This window comes from Lasioglossum baleicum, unplaced genomic scaffold (genome assembly GCF_051020765.1).
Source record: "Lasioglossum baleicum unplaced genomic scaffold, iyLasBale1 scaffold0021, whole genome shotgun sequence".
NCBI classification, from domain to species: Eukaryota; Metazoa; Arthropoda; class Insecta; order Hymenoptera; family Halictidae; genus Lasioglossum; species Lasioglossum baleicum.
Genome location: NW_027469081.1, coordinates 4,765,382 through 4,782,958, shown reverse-complemented (window position 1 = coordinate 4,782,958; position 17,577 = coordinate 4,765,382). Strand labels below are relative to the sequence as shown.

General features: G+C 34.9%; 2 protein-coding genes and 1 long non-coding RNA gene across 3 annotated transcripts; 2 read left to right on the top strand and 1 right to left on the bottom strand.

Moving 5' to 3' along the window:
* The first annotated feature begins 1,666 nt into the window (after positions 1–1,666).
* Positions 1,667–5,998, top strand: LOC143219030 (uncharacterized). Its single transcript, XR_013011233.1, has 2 exons — positions 1,667–1,957; positions 2,114–5,998. It is a non-coding gene; the product is annotated as an uncharacterized LOC143219030 (long non-coding RNA).
* Positions 2,893–11,416, bottom strand: LOC143219021 (alpha/beta hydrolase domain-containing protein 17C). The gene is made up of 3 exons (XM_076444782.1): positions 10,336–11,416; positions 8,604–8,736; positions 2,893–8,532 (listed from the first exon to the last, which is right to left on the bottom strand). Exons 1-3 carry the CDS (start codon positions 10,977–10,979, stop codon positions 8,449–8,451), a joined length of 861 nt encoding a protein of 286 aa, XP_076300897.1. The 5' UTR covers positions 10,980–11,416; the 3' UTR covers positions 2,893–8,448.
* Positions 11,417–12,614: 1,198 nt separating this feature from the next.
* On the top strand, positions 12,615–17,509 carry Homer (homer protein). The gene is made up of 6 exons (XM_076444779.1): positions 12,615–12,873; positions 14,005–14,161; positions 14,449–14,580; positions 14,659–15,153; positions 15,246–15,521; positions 15,650–17,509. Exons 1-6 carry the CDS (start codon positions 12,848–12,850, stop codon positions 15,833–15,835), a joined length of 1,272 nt encoding a protein of 423 aa, XP_076300894.1. The 5' UTR covers positions 12,615–12,847; the 3' UTR covers positions 15,836–17,509.
* The last annotated feature ends 68 nt before the right edge of the window (positions 17,510–17,577 follow it).

The window sequence follows — 17,577 nt, the reverse complement described above, 5'->3', positions numbered from 1 at the left end:
GTTAGTGCTCGAGCTGCCGCGTAACCTGTTCTCATTTTTATCGTCAGCATCAGGTTTCAGCGCAGGTGAGCCGCGAAGGTGCTGAGCCGAGTCCAGCGAACCAGCTCGTAGTTCTCGAGCATTTCCTTCCCCTTCGTTGCAGAAACGCATTGACCTTCGAATCGGGATATCGCCGATCGATGCAAACCTAGTCGCATTATCGTTATTCGATGGTAAAACTAGAATTATGCGTGAGTATGCGTAACAACCGGCGACGACTTAAACTAATTGCAAAAGCAAACGGCGTTGGCCCTTACTGAAATTCGAGACCTAGCTTAGGGTCGGACCCTCAACGCTTCCCACAACGATCCCAACAAAAAGGATACCGAAGTATACGTACCACTCGATAGCCTTACTCGATGTATTCGAAATTCAAATACTTAATAGACAATCGAAATGTGAAACGTGTGCGCAAAATTGATTGCTTCGTTAACATTTAACCTACTAACAAACTTCTCGATGATTATACTTTGATAAAAAGAAACTGTAATAATCCCTTTGTTTTTAAATAATACCCCTAAAAAATATTATATATCGTGTTAATTGTGATTTGTTTCAAGTCTCCGCAACCTGGATCGTTTATGTACGAAACTCTCGGATTTCTTTCTTTTGAAAATTTACTTTCTCCCATTAATTCTTTAAACATTCGATGTTCCAACGATTATGTATTAAAGTAGGTACTTCAATACGCATTCTAGAATCTTGTCAGACTTCTTGAAAACCAAAAACAGTAAGAAAATTAGTCGTGGACATCAAACGATCCAGATTGTCCACGAAAGGATAATCAACCATTAAGACTATTAAATAACCACCGCTTAACTCGCTGTTTCAGTTGATAGAAAATGTTAATGTAAAATCAGAGAGGAAATGAGAGTATGTACTCACGCCCGAGGTCTTTTCTGCCAACACTTCTGCCAGTAGATAGAGACTGAGCATACCCAGACTTAGCATGGAACAGAACCTATACCCATATTTATTTGTGACCTCCCAAAAATTTTACCGTCTTCTTGCGCCCTCTACGATATATTGTGCCCGGAATAAGAAACAGAAGGCCACCGACGGCATCTTGTCGGTAAAGAAGACCACCGAGGTGATGGAACTAATAACGTGGAACTATCAATGATCTGAAATAACAGCATCGCTGGAAGCACCGACGAGATACTATTATCACCGACGAGATATAGGAAGAGACCTGACACCCAATGCATTCCTATATCTATTCCTATATCTCGTCTGTGCTATTATCTCGTCGGTGGCTGGAAGTTCCGCCACTGACGAGATTCGCCGGTGATGAAAGGCGACGATCAATTGTATTTGAATTCGTGTCGCGCGATAGAAATCGAGTTTATTCAATTTTCGTTAAATTTAATATTGATTCAAATTGAATTATTTAGTTATTATTAATTCTGATTTAGTATTTGACTGTTTGTCAATTCAAATTAACGAATTTGTTGTTTCTTTTACAGATTCCAAGCGAAAGGAATTCTTCGATCGAAAGAGCATTTTGGTAGCTGAGATCGAAGCGAATCGATAATCGAAATCGAGACGCAGCGTCGTGCGTCGCGTCGCGTCGCGTCGTGTCGTGTCGTGTCGTGTCGTGTCGTGCTTTCTTCAACCAGGAGTGGACGCGTGAACGTGAGTACCACTTACCTTTCCAATTTAACTGTGTTATTGAACACCGTTTTTTTGAAGCATTATAATGAACAATTATTAAGTATTCAACTTGAATTATTTATTTCCTACCACCTCGGATTTAGTCTCGAACGGTTCTTCCTGTTACAGAGCTCTAATTAAGGCTGTCAAATATTTTGAAGCTGCTTATCTGGCTAACTAATGCTGCCTACCTTGATGACCAAAGACGACATCGATAGCTGAGATCGAGGGCAACGCGTTATACTTTCTTCAAGGGGGAGAGAATGTAAGTATAAAGATATCTTCACAATTAATCTTTATTATTGAACATCTCCTTTCAAAGTATTAATGAAAAATTGTACAGTCTACACTTTTATGAAATAGTCCAATGGAATTGCCCGAATCAATTTTAATATCTTCTTGTTTCTTTTTGTGATTCCAGGACTCTAACGCAGCTTCTGTTCCCCCAACGAGTATGTGAGTGAATACACAACTGTCCTTTTTATTGTTATATTTGATTCGTATAGTTGATTTTGACGAGTACAGACAGAACATACATATATATGTTATCGAATATTTTTGGAAATTCATATTCTTGTAAATCTATTTACAGAAATCGGACTTCAAGCATTGATTGGGTAGGGAATAAATAGATATACATTTTATTATTGGATTTGTTTAATTTTATATTTCTATAAATACATCTAAAATCTTAATAAGAATGGTTAAAAATGTTTACCCTACACTTTGTTCTGCGTTGTTCTATATCGGTAATGAAAACTGAAATGATATCCTGTATTTTTAATTGTCAAGTCACATTTACAAATTGTTAAGGTTTCATAAATACAGATAAATTCAGCTCGAAGTGCATTCTGATTTTTTCAATGAAATTATAGCTATTCTCATCCGTAAACATTTTTCTGTCCATGAGGATAAAATAAAAATACGATTCATTAGTTGGAAATTCTAGTATTCGACAGACTGCGCATAATAATCGTGAACGAGCGCGCGGGGGTACTCTCGAAATGATTTCCCATTGAAGGCAATAAACATAATTATCGGCAGCTTAACTTCGATGATCGCGGAACAAGAGATTCTGAATGGAACAGTCACCGACAAAATTAGAACAATAAAGTAGCATCGCAATGCAGCGACGAAGGGGATTCGGTTTGAGGAGACAAATAGAAAAAAATGATACAAGTGAATTCACACAACGCAGCGTTTCGTTTCTATGGGATTTTATTAACATTTTTATCTCAATAGCATTAATTACAGTTACCAATTTGCAGTGTAATGTATTAACGAAAAAAGTATTTAAAAAACAGGATATCACGAGTACATACTTAATTTCGACTTCCCTTTAGAAAAAGATGAGACGATGAACATCTGCGTCACTTCGATCAACAACTTCTACGGTTACAGAAGTGCTATGACAATCGGTGCGGCTTAAACAAGGGGATTATGTTTCTGACGAGTTGATTTACTCGGCAAATGACACGCGATAATGCGAGGTCCGGTGGTAAAACAAGCTACATTGGATAATGGTGAGCTCGATATCTGTGTAATTCACATAATAATTATTACATTGTTTCGACGTCGCAAGATCAGCAGATTACTTGATGATTCGCGCGGCACGATTGAGTCGAGTGCGATGCAAGTATAAAACTCTGAAATAGTCTTAATCGAATGACCGGCGATGTTAATGTATTTATTTATGAATGTACGTATGTACGCTTGTATGTGTGTGTTTGTTTATGCCTTTGACTACGCATCCTATATGATCTTCGTAAGAAATAGTGTCATTCGCCCGTTTGATATCGTTACGTGCTAAGTAAACAATAGTTTTCAGTTTTCATCTCAGGACAAACGATACTCATCTTTCTTCTCTTTCCTCGCATTCTTCTAATCGTTTCTACAAATTGAATCTACGCGTAAATGTTATTTATCAAACGGCTAACCATTCCAACTCGTTCCCCGTTAGTCAATCGTAGATATACGCGTGCGACGCTAATCATCAAATTCAAAGATTCCAGTGTCTAGCAACGGATGATGCGTCCCTTCCCTCCCATCTTTTTGACCCACCTATATCTTCTCCCAGTAATTACGTTGGATACAACCGTACAGAACACTGAGTATATTACCTCTAATGCTTCGCTTACACGCTATTATGTACAGTTTTTACGAATATCAGCACACCATGATCCGCGGTACCCAAACAAGAAGACCGCCCGCCAAGTACCATTTTCACCGGCACGACGACGCGACGCAACCGTGAAAGACGAAAGTGCTCTTCGGAACCGGTCGATTGCTTTATATGCGCATGAGAGACAGAGCTGAACAGTAAAAAACAGTTAGAGAGAAATGACCGAGAGAAATAGAAAGAGAGAAAGCCACGGCGACGTACGGATCGAGAATGAAAGTAGAAGAAAGAGGAGACACGTCTATGTATCCGAATACACGCTGTACAAAAGATATTTGTCATTATTATTATTTTACTATTTGTCTTCTAACCAGTTTGACGAACGAAGAATCGCGCGGTTTCCTGTCATGCGACGATCCATCGCCATTACAATACTCTCGCCGCTATCTTTATTGTAAATACCGATAATAATCTGCTCCTCGATGTGTTCACCGTTTATAAAATTGGACATATGTCAAATAACGGTATAAACTCCTTTTCTTCCTTCACAAGTTACGAAATATATTTATATTATACATATAAATATTAAATACACTATATATTATGCGCATTATATAATATATATTATATATAATACATGTATATGTATAATATACATAAGAATTGCAATAGATGGTATATCGATCGATTTAACTACGGCGAAGGCCAATGGAAGAAAAGTATCGGTCTTGTTATTATATTTCGTAGCGTTGTACACTGCACAGTATCCTACGATGATTAATGCTAAGAGGAAGTGAATACAAAAATGGGTTTGGTATTTTATGCGCGTGATATTATCGTAAAATAAAACGTTGAATTGAAACGATGATTATATACATACAGAAGAGAGAGAGACAGAGAGAGAGAGTGTAACGAGAATGATCCACGCTGGTGGTATGAGAATGGAGACAATAACGATGACAATTAGAAGTACTAACATCACTGATGATTTCCGTGTAAATCACTATTTATCTTAAAAAAAATTAGTTTAGATTATTCCTTACTTATAAATACTCAGTAATTCTATATATTCACTTTTCATTCATTCATACGACGTGTGACGGCCACAATAATATTCATATAATTTCAGTTTATGCTTGTAGTCTGGAGATATACATATGTAGCAATGTATTTAAATGACAACAGGGACGGGATAGAAATGCTGACAATAATTTACTCAAAAACCAAAGAGGAAACGTTTCCACAGAAATACGTATATGTAAAACTATATATGTATAGAGCCGATTCATTCCATTGGCTCTGCGCGGCCTTCTTCACGTTGTCGCATACATTACACATATACTAATAAAAGAAAAATTATTTAATTGCATTGTATTTACATTATCGAGATATAAAAATACTAACAAGAAACATACTTATAGACAAGGTCCTCCAAACGGTTCGCCTCTTTAGAAATAAACTAATTCATAATCAAGTTTGGTAGTAATATTGTCCCTATCTTTATTGTTGTTTTACACGATTCTCGTTTTGTTTTAATTCACTCTCGATAAAACATAACGTCCACTTAGACGTCTTATGCTTACGAATTTCCTTAACGCTATTCATTAACTTTTATATCTCTATCCTAAATTCTTTGCTACCTGGAAGATTTCCATTGCTCACTGCACAGGCCTTTGCTGTGGGACAATATAAAAACAAATGTTTCTCTTTATTCTTTGTTACTCGTACAGCTATCATATACACTGGTCACAGTGACAGCGATGCATTTATATAAAAACATGCGACTTCACGCAACATTATATATCACCGCTGAACCTAATCTCTAAAGATGAGCCATAGAAAACACGCGATGCAGTCCATACATCTCACATTCATTAACAAATCTATTAGTAGCTACGATCCTCTTTCTTTTTCTCTTTTTTCTTTTGTATGAAAAACAAGTTTAAATGCATTAATGTCATAGTACGACGAACACAATTGGAGATTCTTCCGAAACTGTTCGACTATTCCGTAATCAATAGCAATGTGTAGAATTCGTTATAGAAATACATGGTGTATAGGTTCAGCGAGGAATTTTTTTGCTACACACTCGCTGCTAGTGATCGCTGCATTTCACGCTGGCAGAAAATGTTTCGGTGTGTATAAGCCATTTGTCCTCCTCAATCTTAAGGAGACTTTTCATAAAAATAATAATACTTGACGTATTTGTCGTTGCAACGTTTCACATTCTATGCTGCAGAAACGGCTCGCAACTTATAACTGCGTACACTGGTATGCGTGTTCACACAGTAAGAATATTCAGTATGCACAGAGATACAGAGTGATAAAAAAATATATAATTAGGATAGGTAGTATTTACCAAGCGAATGACAAGAATATCAAATGTTCGTTTGATTCTCAAGTGAGGCCTAATAGATATACATATAATTATGATACACATCTATAAAGCATAAAGGGTGCAGATAATGATAGAAAATAGATTCTGTCATTATTTTCCTACCACACTAGAGCATGAGAATTGTACATGCCTTCAGTTATGACCGAAACGAAAACTGTTTACAACTCTGTAAATTTGAATTTTGTTCAACTTTTCCACTCATTTGATACGTACTATCTACACTAAACGTTTGGAATACTGCTTTTTTTTATCACCCTGCATTATTTCGTAGTCTAGAAATATAGTAAATTTTGTAAATGTATCATACGTGTTTATGTGCACAATCTCACTAGCACTGTTACAGCCTGAATATGTGTCATGCGTACAAATCTGTGGTTTCTGTAGACAGTCATGTGGAAGAATAGTAGAGCGGTAACTTGCCAAATACGTAGACTTCGCGTCGTACAGTTATTTTAGCACTTGATCTCTCAAGTTGCCTTCTTTTAATCTTATCGAAGTATTCAGTACATGGTTTTCCTTCATCATTTTCAATAACCTTCCGAACCGCCAGTTCGACGATTGACGATCCAACTTCTTATAAAGGCAGTTACTCTATTCCAATAACCAAATAACTCAAGTAACTTTATTTGGGGGCAACGTTACACAGCACAATGTTGCCTTTGCTTCGCGACGCGTATCATGTCTTTCAAATATGTTCTAATCCAAAATCTTTTCTTATAGTATTTAAGCTGAACTGTAGACTTCTTCCTGGTTTAAACTGAGCATGAAGGTTCTTAACATTCGAAATGTCTTTATCCTTATCGCTAGAAATATTGGAAAATAATGAAATTAATTTTTTTCTTTGACTTTGATGGAACGTATATCCCAAAACTTTGTCAACAATGTTCCTCTGACTCTTACTATATGGATTCTTTCATTCTTTGACGAAGAAACACAGTGGCGGACGAAAGGAGGTTTTAAATTGGCATCTTCACGTCAGTATTAACAATAGCACTCATACTTAAACACTCACTTATCCTGGGATGTCTTCACATTATAGTTTTCTGCTGATGAGACTGGTTTTGCTTTTGGTATGTAAACACTCCATTTTGTGCGACACGCGCAGCGGACAAACGTTTAAAATCTTTAGATACATAGATGAGTAAAAATGCTAGAAAATCTATAAAGACTAAGTAGCTAGTAGTTAGAAATGTAAAAACGAATTAACATTTATATAAAATTCGAAATAGATATGACGCACTAAAAAAAGTCTTCGGAAAAAAATGATAAGATAACAGTTCATAAACAAGAAAAGAGATTTCTCCTGATCTACTTTAGTGATAAGAGAAAATTTTAAGTTTAACAATGTACATGAAAGAATGGTGAGAAAAAAATTGAATAAACATAAAGTTAAAAAATTATATAATTCGAGAAATTATTCGCCCAATCATTATAAAAACGTCTGCTGTTCTTTAAACAATACGATGACAAATTATAAAAAGAGATATACATACAATCACAGAAACTGGTAATTAAACTTACTTTTGTCCTAATTTCTTCACATAGTTTAGCGTTTTAAATGAAACATTTACTTTCCTGTTCCTATGTATGATTTTCTTGTTTTTATTATGTCGTACGATGTACATGTTTATGAAAGTCACTGCTGTTGTGTAAAATATAGTCCTTTTTTTTTGTAAAATTATGGTATGCTTTCGTATCGCTTATCTTTTAAACTTTCCTTTGCCACCACTGTCCGTTTCTTTATAACCTGATCAATGTAATTTCATCGAAAATTGTGACGCACAGGTGTACCGTCTAATATTGTTTTATTATATCCTGCACTGTTATTCTTATTCTGCGCTGTTTTAATTACTATTTTCCGCTTTTCATTTTTATCATCTTGTCGATTGTTTTTTCTTGAATTACTATCTATACTCGAGTCATCTTGTCGATTATTTTTTCTTGAATTACTATCTATACTTGAGTCATCATCCTTGGAATATTTCTTTCTTATCGACGAGAGTTTCTTTTGTAAGCAGAAGTATACTTCGTCTAAAGAGGCAGAGGATGATTCTTCGTCGCAAAGAAGAACAGGTGTCTTCTCCCCTGTGGGACGCGATTGCAAGACAAGTTTTTCAGTCTGCGAACTTGTTGAAATGGAACTGAATGTGTTTGAATTATTAGGAGTATTGCGTCCCTGACTATCCACATGCATATGTCCTCCCTGCCCCCCCTGACTCTGGGAGAGGCTTAGCCGCCGTCAGTTTACCAGTTCTACGCTTACGAATTGCTTCAGTCGTTCCACATATTGTTCAAACAAATCCACATTATTATGGCCAGCACCCTAGAATCATAATGTATGTTAATGTTAAGCTTTTAATTGATGTTTTCAACTTAACACATAAATATGCATACCGAAACCCATAATGGTTCTACAGCTCGTGGACATCTTTCATACATAGCCACACCATGACTGAAACTTATCACTTCGTCGTCTGTTCCGTGAATGACCAATACTGGAGATGTAACTTTGGGTATTTTATCTATACTATAAAAGATATTTTATATTTTATTTGTATATACATATATGAAAGAATGTAAAGTTTTAATAGCATATGCGTGTAATCAAATCACTGATGATCTTGTTTCATTTACAATAAGTAGAACAGTTCAATAATATATGATACTTTAAAATATTCTCCTTCATAAACTGTTTAGTTTTCTGCTTCTATCATATATAACAAATGCATAGTTCTCAAATTTATAAACTACACAAACTTAGAAGACTATATACATAGACATTGGATACTACAGTGTAAGCGTAACACCTGCCAAGGAAGAATAAGACGATGGATTGTGTAATTTAAAGGTTTCCACGAGAACTGTGCAGATTAACTTTTATTGCTTCTCATAGCATAATTCGAAAACCATGTACATATATACTATGAAAAAAAAAACTTTTGTTTCTGCAATGTTAGAACGCATTTCCGTGAGTTTGCGTAAATGAAATCATTAGATCTTACATTCATATTCAGTATATTTAGAAAGTATACCAACAGAAATCGGCGAACCATGCAAACGCAAATCGAAAAGCTTTGAAAAAGTCCGATTATTTCGGAATTACGATCCGTTTCCAGGAATAATATTTTTGCTTATATGTCAGTGATATTAAAAATAAAATTTAGTTTAAATGCTAATATAGATTTTGTATTATTTTATTTTATTTAAGAGCAAAGTGATCGGAACGATATAAGAGAAATATACGGTAAAAATATAAACCAATTGATTGAAACGCGATTCAAACAACGTCCAGGATTATACACGAAGGTGTCTATTTACGCAAATCACGTGTACGAGTGCATGCATGAACGATCGCGCATTCAACCGACTAGAATTTAAACAGCGATTCACGGAAATCGGATTTCAAAATTTCACTTGATTATACGGTATATCTATAAGCCACTATATGTATATATCCGATAATAAAATGATGAAAATTTTCGATTTGTTTTTGCGTGATTGGCTCTTTTGTTCAATTTCGAAACTTCGTTTGTATCTCGTCTACTACGTAATTAAATGATTCAAACACAACGCTAAATATTTCTACCGGTTTATATATGTATATATATATATATATATATATATATATATATATATTTGAGAAACAGAGGTTAATGAAATATCTAACCCTTCTGTTGCATATTACATATCGTCGTTCCACATTAGCTCTACTTGATGTCTTCATAGGTCAGCATATTTGAAATAGAGACATCACTCTAACCGAAGAAATCTACAGAAAAAGTATAAAGAAAAGACAATACAAAGATAAAGACGAAAGGCAAATGAATTTTATGATGACAACTGGAAAGTCGCTGATAAATGTAAACTAAATCGCAAGAATCATTTTTGTAATGATTGAAATACGTTCGAGCAAGATCACCTCTAACAGAAAAGTGGAAGAAAAACGCCTTAGACCGGCCAAAATATTTGGCGTCGAGTACATAAACTCGGCGGTAAGTATGTATAGTGTCATGCGCGTGAACCTTAACAGTGCAAATGACAGCAGAAGAGATAACGAATTATAGATTGCTTATCGTTTACAGAGTAAACAGAGAATTGTGTATATAACATAAAAAATTTTACCTACCTGGGGAAGACATCGAAGAACCACGTTCTTCTTGTTTTAGGAAAAGCGACTCGCATTCCCGACATCAGAGGTGCATGTAGAACAACTGCACCAACCTCGTATCGCGAGGCTAGATCGACCGTAGGTACAGTTCCGATACTTTGTCCGTAGAGGATAATGTTTTCCGGGCTAATGCCATAGCGTGTTCGAAGGGCATGCCACGCAGCGTCTATATCGGCGTAAAGGTTCTTCTCGGATGGTTTACCACCGGAGATCCCGTACCCCGAGTAATCATAGCTGAATATGTTACAATTGATTCTGAGGCCGAGTCCCAAATAAAAACTACACAACTGTCCAAGATCGGCGGCATTGCCGTGAGAGAATAAAATAGTGAACCGTGCATTAGACGAGCACCGTATAAACATACAGGCTATTCGGTTGCCTCGTGACGTTCTTGCATAGAAACCTTCTACCGACTCTTTCGTCTCCTCGGTGAATTGCCATTCGGCTCTTTCAGACAGAGAAATAGCAAACTTGGAACCCTCATCCTCGATGAACGCATAAGTAGGTTCAGGTGGTAGAAACGCTAGTTTAGCAGCGATTCTGGACGGGCAAGGTGGGCAGCAAAACAAGCAACACAATTCACTAAAACTAAACCCGTTCATCGTTTCACGGGGGGAGTCACGCACACGCCAAAGCACTGTTTATCACGTTTCTTCGTCGGGTTTCCACATCGAGATCAGAGCTTTGTATTAAAAGTAGAGTCCCACACACTGTACTTCTCGCGCTTACTAATTCAATCACAATGCCATTTATTATCGCACTCTCGCAAGAACCTCTCACGATGATTCAGCTATGACGGTTCGCAAGACGGACAATTTCTCCCCCTCCTTCTGTCTCTCTTTCTCGCACAATGCCCCCACCCACTAAACGTTGCGCACTTTCATTGTATTCAGGTAAAATGGGATACGGGGCAAGGGTAGGAGGGATTGCGCCGCTACTTTGCTGTGTTGCTCTTTTGCTCGCTATTGGTGAAACTTTTAAAAACAACGGGATGATCCGATATGTAACGAAAAATGGTCGTGTATTCAAGCATCGCTTTCAGGATATTACCAACATTCTAAGCATCGGCGCAATGCTTATCAACGATACATAGGTATACGCCTTACGCTGGTAACTATATATATATCTAATAATTCCTCGATACGAAAGGATCGTACTCGACCATAATGCTGCATAGCGGATAACGATTGTGTAACAGTTGGATGTAAAGCTTATCCGTTTAAAAATCACTTGTAAAGCGTCATTCACAGTCATCCAACAGTACATATGTATAGTACTATACAGGGTGTCCCAAAAATGTCGAGAAATCTTGAGAGGAGTGGTTCGAAATAACCTTTTTCCTTGGCGAAAATCTTTGAAAATCAAATTTTATTTCATTTACAAAGAAAGGCGTAACATTCATACTTGTTACACTTTGTTTAAAATCTTCATGACGAGTGTGACTCGTTAAAATACGGCAAGGAGTTAAGAAAACAGATTTTGTTAGTTTAGTTCTTGTCCTATTATGGTCTGCTTTTCGATTAGCTATAATAGCTATATAATACAAACATATGCTACAATGATTGTAACTTATGACGTTTATGAAATAATTTTGAATTATCTTGTGACGTCAGTTGTGGGCATCAGATACTCCGTTATCTTGGAACACTACGTTATCTAAGAACAGAAAGGATGATCCTCTCTGGTATTAGCTCTAAAAGCCTCTATCAGAGAGGAAATTCTATATATAGTGGTGATAGTGGTGAACAGCAAATTGCTACACCCGTGAGCACGTGTTACAAATAGATAGTAGAACGGAAACAATAATTGAAATGGGATACCTACAAATTAGTTTTCTACAGTTCTCATTGTTAGTTTGTTTTCGAAACGCCGTATTGTAGCACAAGATATCTAATTTTCAGCGCAATAACAATATAATAAATCATATGAGTTTATGTTCTCTTTGCGTGGAAATCTAACGTACTGTAATGTACTAAATAGAAAAGACTTCATAAACAATTAGAAGCCATCCAGATTTTCTATTCTTATTTCTTGATACGCTATTTGCCAGTTGGCGCTTTAGAAGTTAATCCGTAGAGCGAAAGTAGAACAATTTCACCTGCTTTTATAGGGGGTAAAACTGAACGTTTCAAATAACGTTAGGAGATGTTATTCGCTGTGTGCTCACCACACTAGCGCCACGCGAATTCTTTCCATGATGACCATACTGTAGACATCAACGTTTCGTGGAAAATCGATTAAATCCAGGTATATGGTGGAAACTCGACTAGATTCATGTTGTTGCGTGATCGTTGCTGTTCGCTATAAAGTTTTGGCCGATGGCGGCTGTCAACTGGTGTACCTTAATCTCTTGTGGGACGGATTTTTATAAATTTTCATATAATTTCGAGAATTCTTATTAGTAGAAAGCTACTACGTATGCACGTATAATTGAATTTTCTATGAGACTGTGAAATTAACATATACTTGTATGGCATCCGGCAAAGAAACAATGGGGTAAGTGAACGTGGTAATACTCCGCACCGCCTTTTAAGGGTGTGTAATATATGTACACACGAGGCACACTTTCCACGTCGCATATGAGTACTATAAATTATCCTTAATTATTCTATTATTGAATGCTGTCGATTACTATAAAAATAGGTCAATTCCATTGCGTTCACTAATGAGCTCTACTATCTTTTCCTGTCTATTTATGATCTTATCTCCGACATCATCGGAGATACGCGTTTAGGTGGGTGCGTACAAGGGAAGAGAGTCTGGACCAGAATGTTTTTCTTTTCTTTTATCTATATATAACCGCACATTAGAACAGTGAAAGCGGGATAAGCTAGTACCGCGGGAGATGTGTTTATTCTAGTTGTTTACTCGTGCATTATTCGGTATATTTTTAGATTTGTATAATAAAAAATTTATTCCGTAAACGATCAAACTATACCCATGATATTACACTTTTCTTTCCTTGAAAATGTTTTAAGTTTCAATTCATTGTCATTGTGTTATTTTAAAATATACGAACATCATTTTCCTGTTTTTCTCTTTTTTGTTTTATTTCGGTATTATTATCTTCAAAGCATTGTTCAATGTCACATTATTATTATTACATGTCATTTTTTTCAGACAGGCTGCATAAGTGATTTCACACTTTAGTAGAAGAACAAATATGTTGCATTTTTATCGCAGAGTTGTTTTTGTTTCTTTTAAAATAAAGAGTTTATGAACTATTGAAATTTCTTGTTACTTTAAAATAATGTATATAAATTGTACATATGCTGCACGTATAGTAAATTTAGAAGATTTCGAATAGAATTATATTTATTTTTCCTGGAACAATACGAGACAAAAGTTGCCTGTTCATATTATTTCTTTTGATTTCAAGCAAATATCATTGCAATGTGATTTTATTAATTTTAAGGCATGTATATACATCTAAGATTTATTAATGTACTTGATTTTGTTATGTTTTTGTAGAACATATAGAATAAACTATGTGAAAAGATAAACTTCAAAATATTTGTTATTAAACTCCTATAGTTTTGGTTTTTAGTATGAGGCATAAGTAGATGTGCATGTATTAGTCGAGAAGAGATATATTTAAATACCTATATTACTTTTAATAAATTCCAGTAAACAACCTATTTTCACGTGCAAAGCACACGTGTTTCATATCGATCCCAAGACAAAACGATCTTGGGTATCTGCCTCTACAGCAGCAGTGTCTGTTTCATTTTTTTATGACTCAACCAGAAGTCTGTATAGAATAATTTCTGTTGAAGGAACAAAGGTAACTAAAAATCATTAGAACATATAACACGTTCCGTGCCACGTGTACCACTCATAGTGCACACTGACATATTTATTTAATGCGCTGAAAACACATATTTTATAACAAGTTTAAGACTGTGGAATATATTCCCACCAAAAGAATGAGGCATTGTAAAGTGCAGTATAGAACAAATCAAATAAGTTTGTTTAGTTGTCGAGCAAAAACGACTCGGCATGGAACGTGTTAAGAGATGCAAACTTCTATCGTATGCAAAAATTATTGATATTTGTTTGTTTAAATTTTAGGCAGTAATAAATAGTACTATTACTCCAAATATGACCTTCACGAAAACGTCGCAAAAATTTGGCCAGTGGTCAGATGTTAGAGCTAACACCGTATATGGTCTTGGCTTTTCATCTGAGGAAGAATTAGGAAAGGTTTGTGAAATATGTCTTTAGTTAACGTACAGCCATGTGTACACCACAATCTCAGAGACAATATCATTCATTTGGCAGTTTATAGAGAAGTTTCATGAAGTGAAGGAGGCCACTAAATTAGCTAATGCTAAGTTACAATCAAACAGCTCTTCTGTTACTCCTGCTACTAGTGCAAATGTTAGCCCGATTACGTCGCGATCGGGTATGCCATCATCAGAACAAGATCTTATAGATCCACCAAATTCATCAATGATTAATTCCAATGTATCCACTTCGAATAACCCAAACCCAAATGCTAATATGATTTCTACTCAAAACAATGTGTCTTTGGTAAGCAGCAGTCCCTTACCTGGTAATTGTCAGAATAAAATGGATGAAGAATTAAAAAATGCAGTCCATTCGAGATCACAAAGTGTTTCTCAGCAAAGTACAGAGAGTCCGCAGCATCAAGGCAAACAAGCACAAATGAATACCGCACAAGGTGCACAATCAACTGAAATGCAACTTAAATATGAGAACGATAGGCTGAAATTTGCATTGACACAAAGTTCTGCTAATGCTAAGAAATGGGAGGTATGATATATATATTTTTTATAAGAATGTAAACGTTCCTAGGAAGCATTATTTTATAGCCATTAATTGTTGGAACTGAAATTTGATTACAGGTTGAGTTAACTACATTGAAAACGAACAATGCAAGATTAACAAGTGCATTACAAGAGTCTACAGCAAATGTTGACGAGTGGAAAAGGCAATTACAGTTGTACAAAGAAGAGAATGCTAGAATTAAAGCTAAATACGCGGACTTGGAAGCTGGAAAGATTGCAGAAGGCAATAGCGAAGCGCTAAGGTTGAGAGTAGAAGCATTAGAAAGTGAACTTAGAACGCGAAATGAAGAAATCAAAGCTCTTACTATGGCTACGAAAAATAAAGATTTTTTAGTATGTATATATTTAAAACTTGAGTTTACAATGTAGTGACCTTTAATCACACTTGAAAAGTGTGATAAACAGGTTTCACATATGATGCATATTTATTATAGTACTCATTAAAACGTTGTCTTTTATAGGCATTACAGAAAGAAAATGCGGAGCTTCGTGAAATGTTGAGGGTTGTCCATGAACAATTGGAGCTTGCATTGAGTGCAAATAAAGTTCAGAAGCAAAATTTGGATACGTTAAATGCAAGATTAGCTGGATATATACAAGATTTGGTAACTGTACATCGAGAAATCACAAACACATTGCAAACTTAAGTTTGCGCATAGTAAATCTGAGAATATTCTTCTTGGAAGTTTTGTATTTATGATATAAGTGAAGTATACAAATGGACGGTGTAGATTAATACAAAGGGAAAGGTTCCAAAAAAAACATACATACTAAAAAAAAAAATGGTCTTTACAAGACAAATTACAAGGACACTATCTTCAATAATAAATATAAATTGCATCATTCTAAACTATTTATTCTATGTTAAGACAGTGTTTGACGTTATATTTCATAAACTTCTTTCGTGCCATACTCATATTCTCGTTGTACATACGAACACTTTTTTTTTAAACATTGTTTTATATATTTGTTATATATTTTTTTTATTTATATACTCTTGCACGTACAAAGAACTTCATGTCATGTATTAATATAAATACAGAAAATGTTTTTACTTCTGCACGGATAAGAATAAGGATTTTCTTTGAAGACTATAGAGATCTATTACATCACACACATATAATGTTGAAACAAATTAAGTAATTATTTAAATGATATTTAATGTATTGTTTTTTTTTTAAATACACACCTCATTATAGTAGGTTTTTATATATGTCTCGATCGAGATTTTATATGACAAATTATGTTTAAATGTGTACCAAATAAATTATAATTGCACTTTTATTGCAATCGTCATTAGTAATATTATTTCACGTATTACTATTGATCTTTGACTCATTACTATGCTACAACTTTTACTACACTAATTACAACTATGATTATCATTATTAATGCTATTATAACTACCTCCACTACTACTGCTGCACTACTACTTGCTGTTATTATTACTCATAGTATCATCGTTAGTCCTACTTCTATAACTGTTACTACTGTTACAGTTAATCAGGTTGTCATTACATGCTTAGAACTTTTATGATATTTAGAAACATAAAACATATCAAAAATGTCACAAGATTTAGTGTGATACACGTCTCTCAATGTTTTTTTGGAACTTAGCCCCTTGAAATCAACAATAAATTCAGTTACCCATGAACACAATTAAAAAGAAAATGAATGCACAATTAACATTAGTAACGTTTAGTGATACTCTATTATGTAGTATAAACTATTTAATTCAGCTGTACATTGTATCCATATTGTTCTATCATATATTATTTACCTTTATCAATAGTCTAAGAATATATATGAAATTGAAGAGTCTGGCATGAGCTGTACAGTATCGTTGATACCTACCGCAAAGTATATGGCATGAAAACAAATATATGATATAGTTGTTTCATTTACAGTGGGTAACTTAGTGGTTTCAATTTAAAGGATTATCGAATGTTTCACTATTGTGTAAAAGATGTTTTTAATGTGCAAACTGTTTTTTTTACTTCTTTTATGAAAACCGTAATATACACATTGACTTATTGTTGAAAAAAAAAAATAAATCTAATGTTTTCCAATGTAAGTGATTTGTTATTCGCTTGTCGCTAAGTTTTAAAGCATTTTATAGCATTCAAGCCAGATATTCTTCAATATGTTATATTTGCATAGTATAAGTTCATCGCTAGAAAAACCTTTTGCCCAAGGACTCTGACCGATTTTCAAAAAGATGTCAAGGTGATATTTCTTGTAACAATAAATTCCAGTAGTGAAAGAAGTGCAAAATACTAAGAACAGCACTTTTTATTGTACTGACAGTATGTATGTATGTACGTAAAAAAAAAAGAAAATGAAAAAATGTTGCAGAGTTAAATTTTAAATTTGAGGAATTGGAAACAAA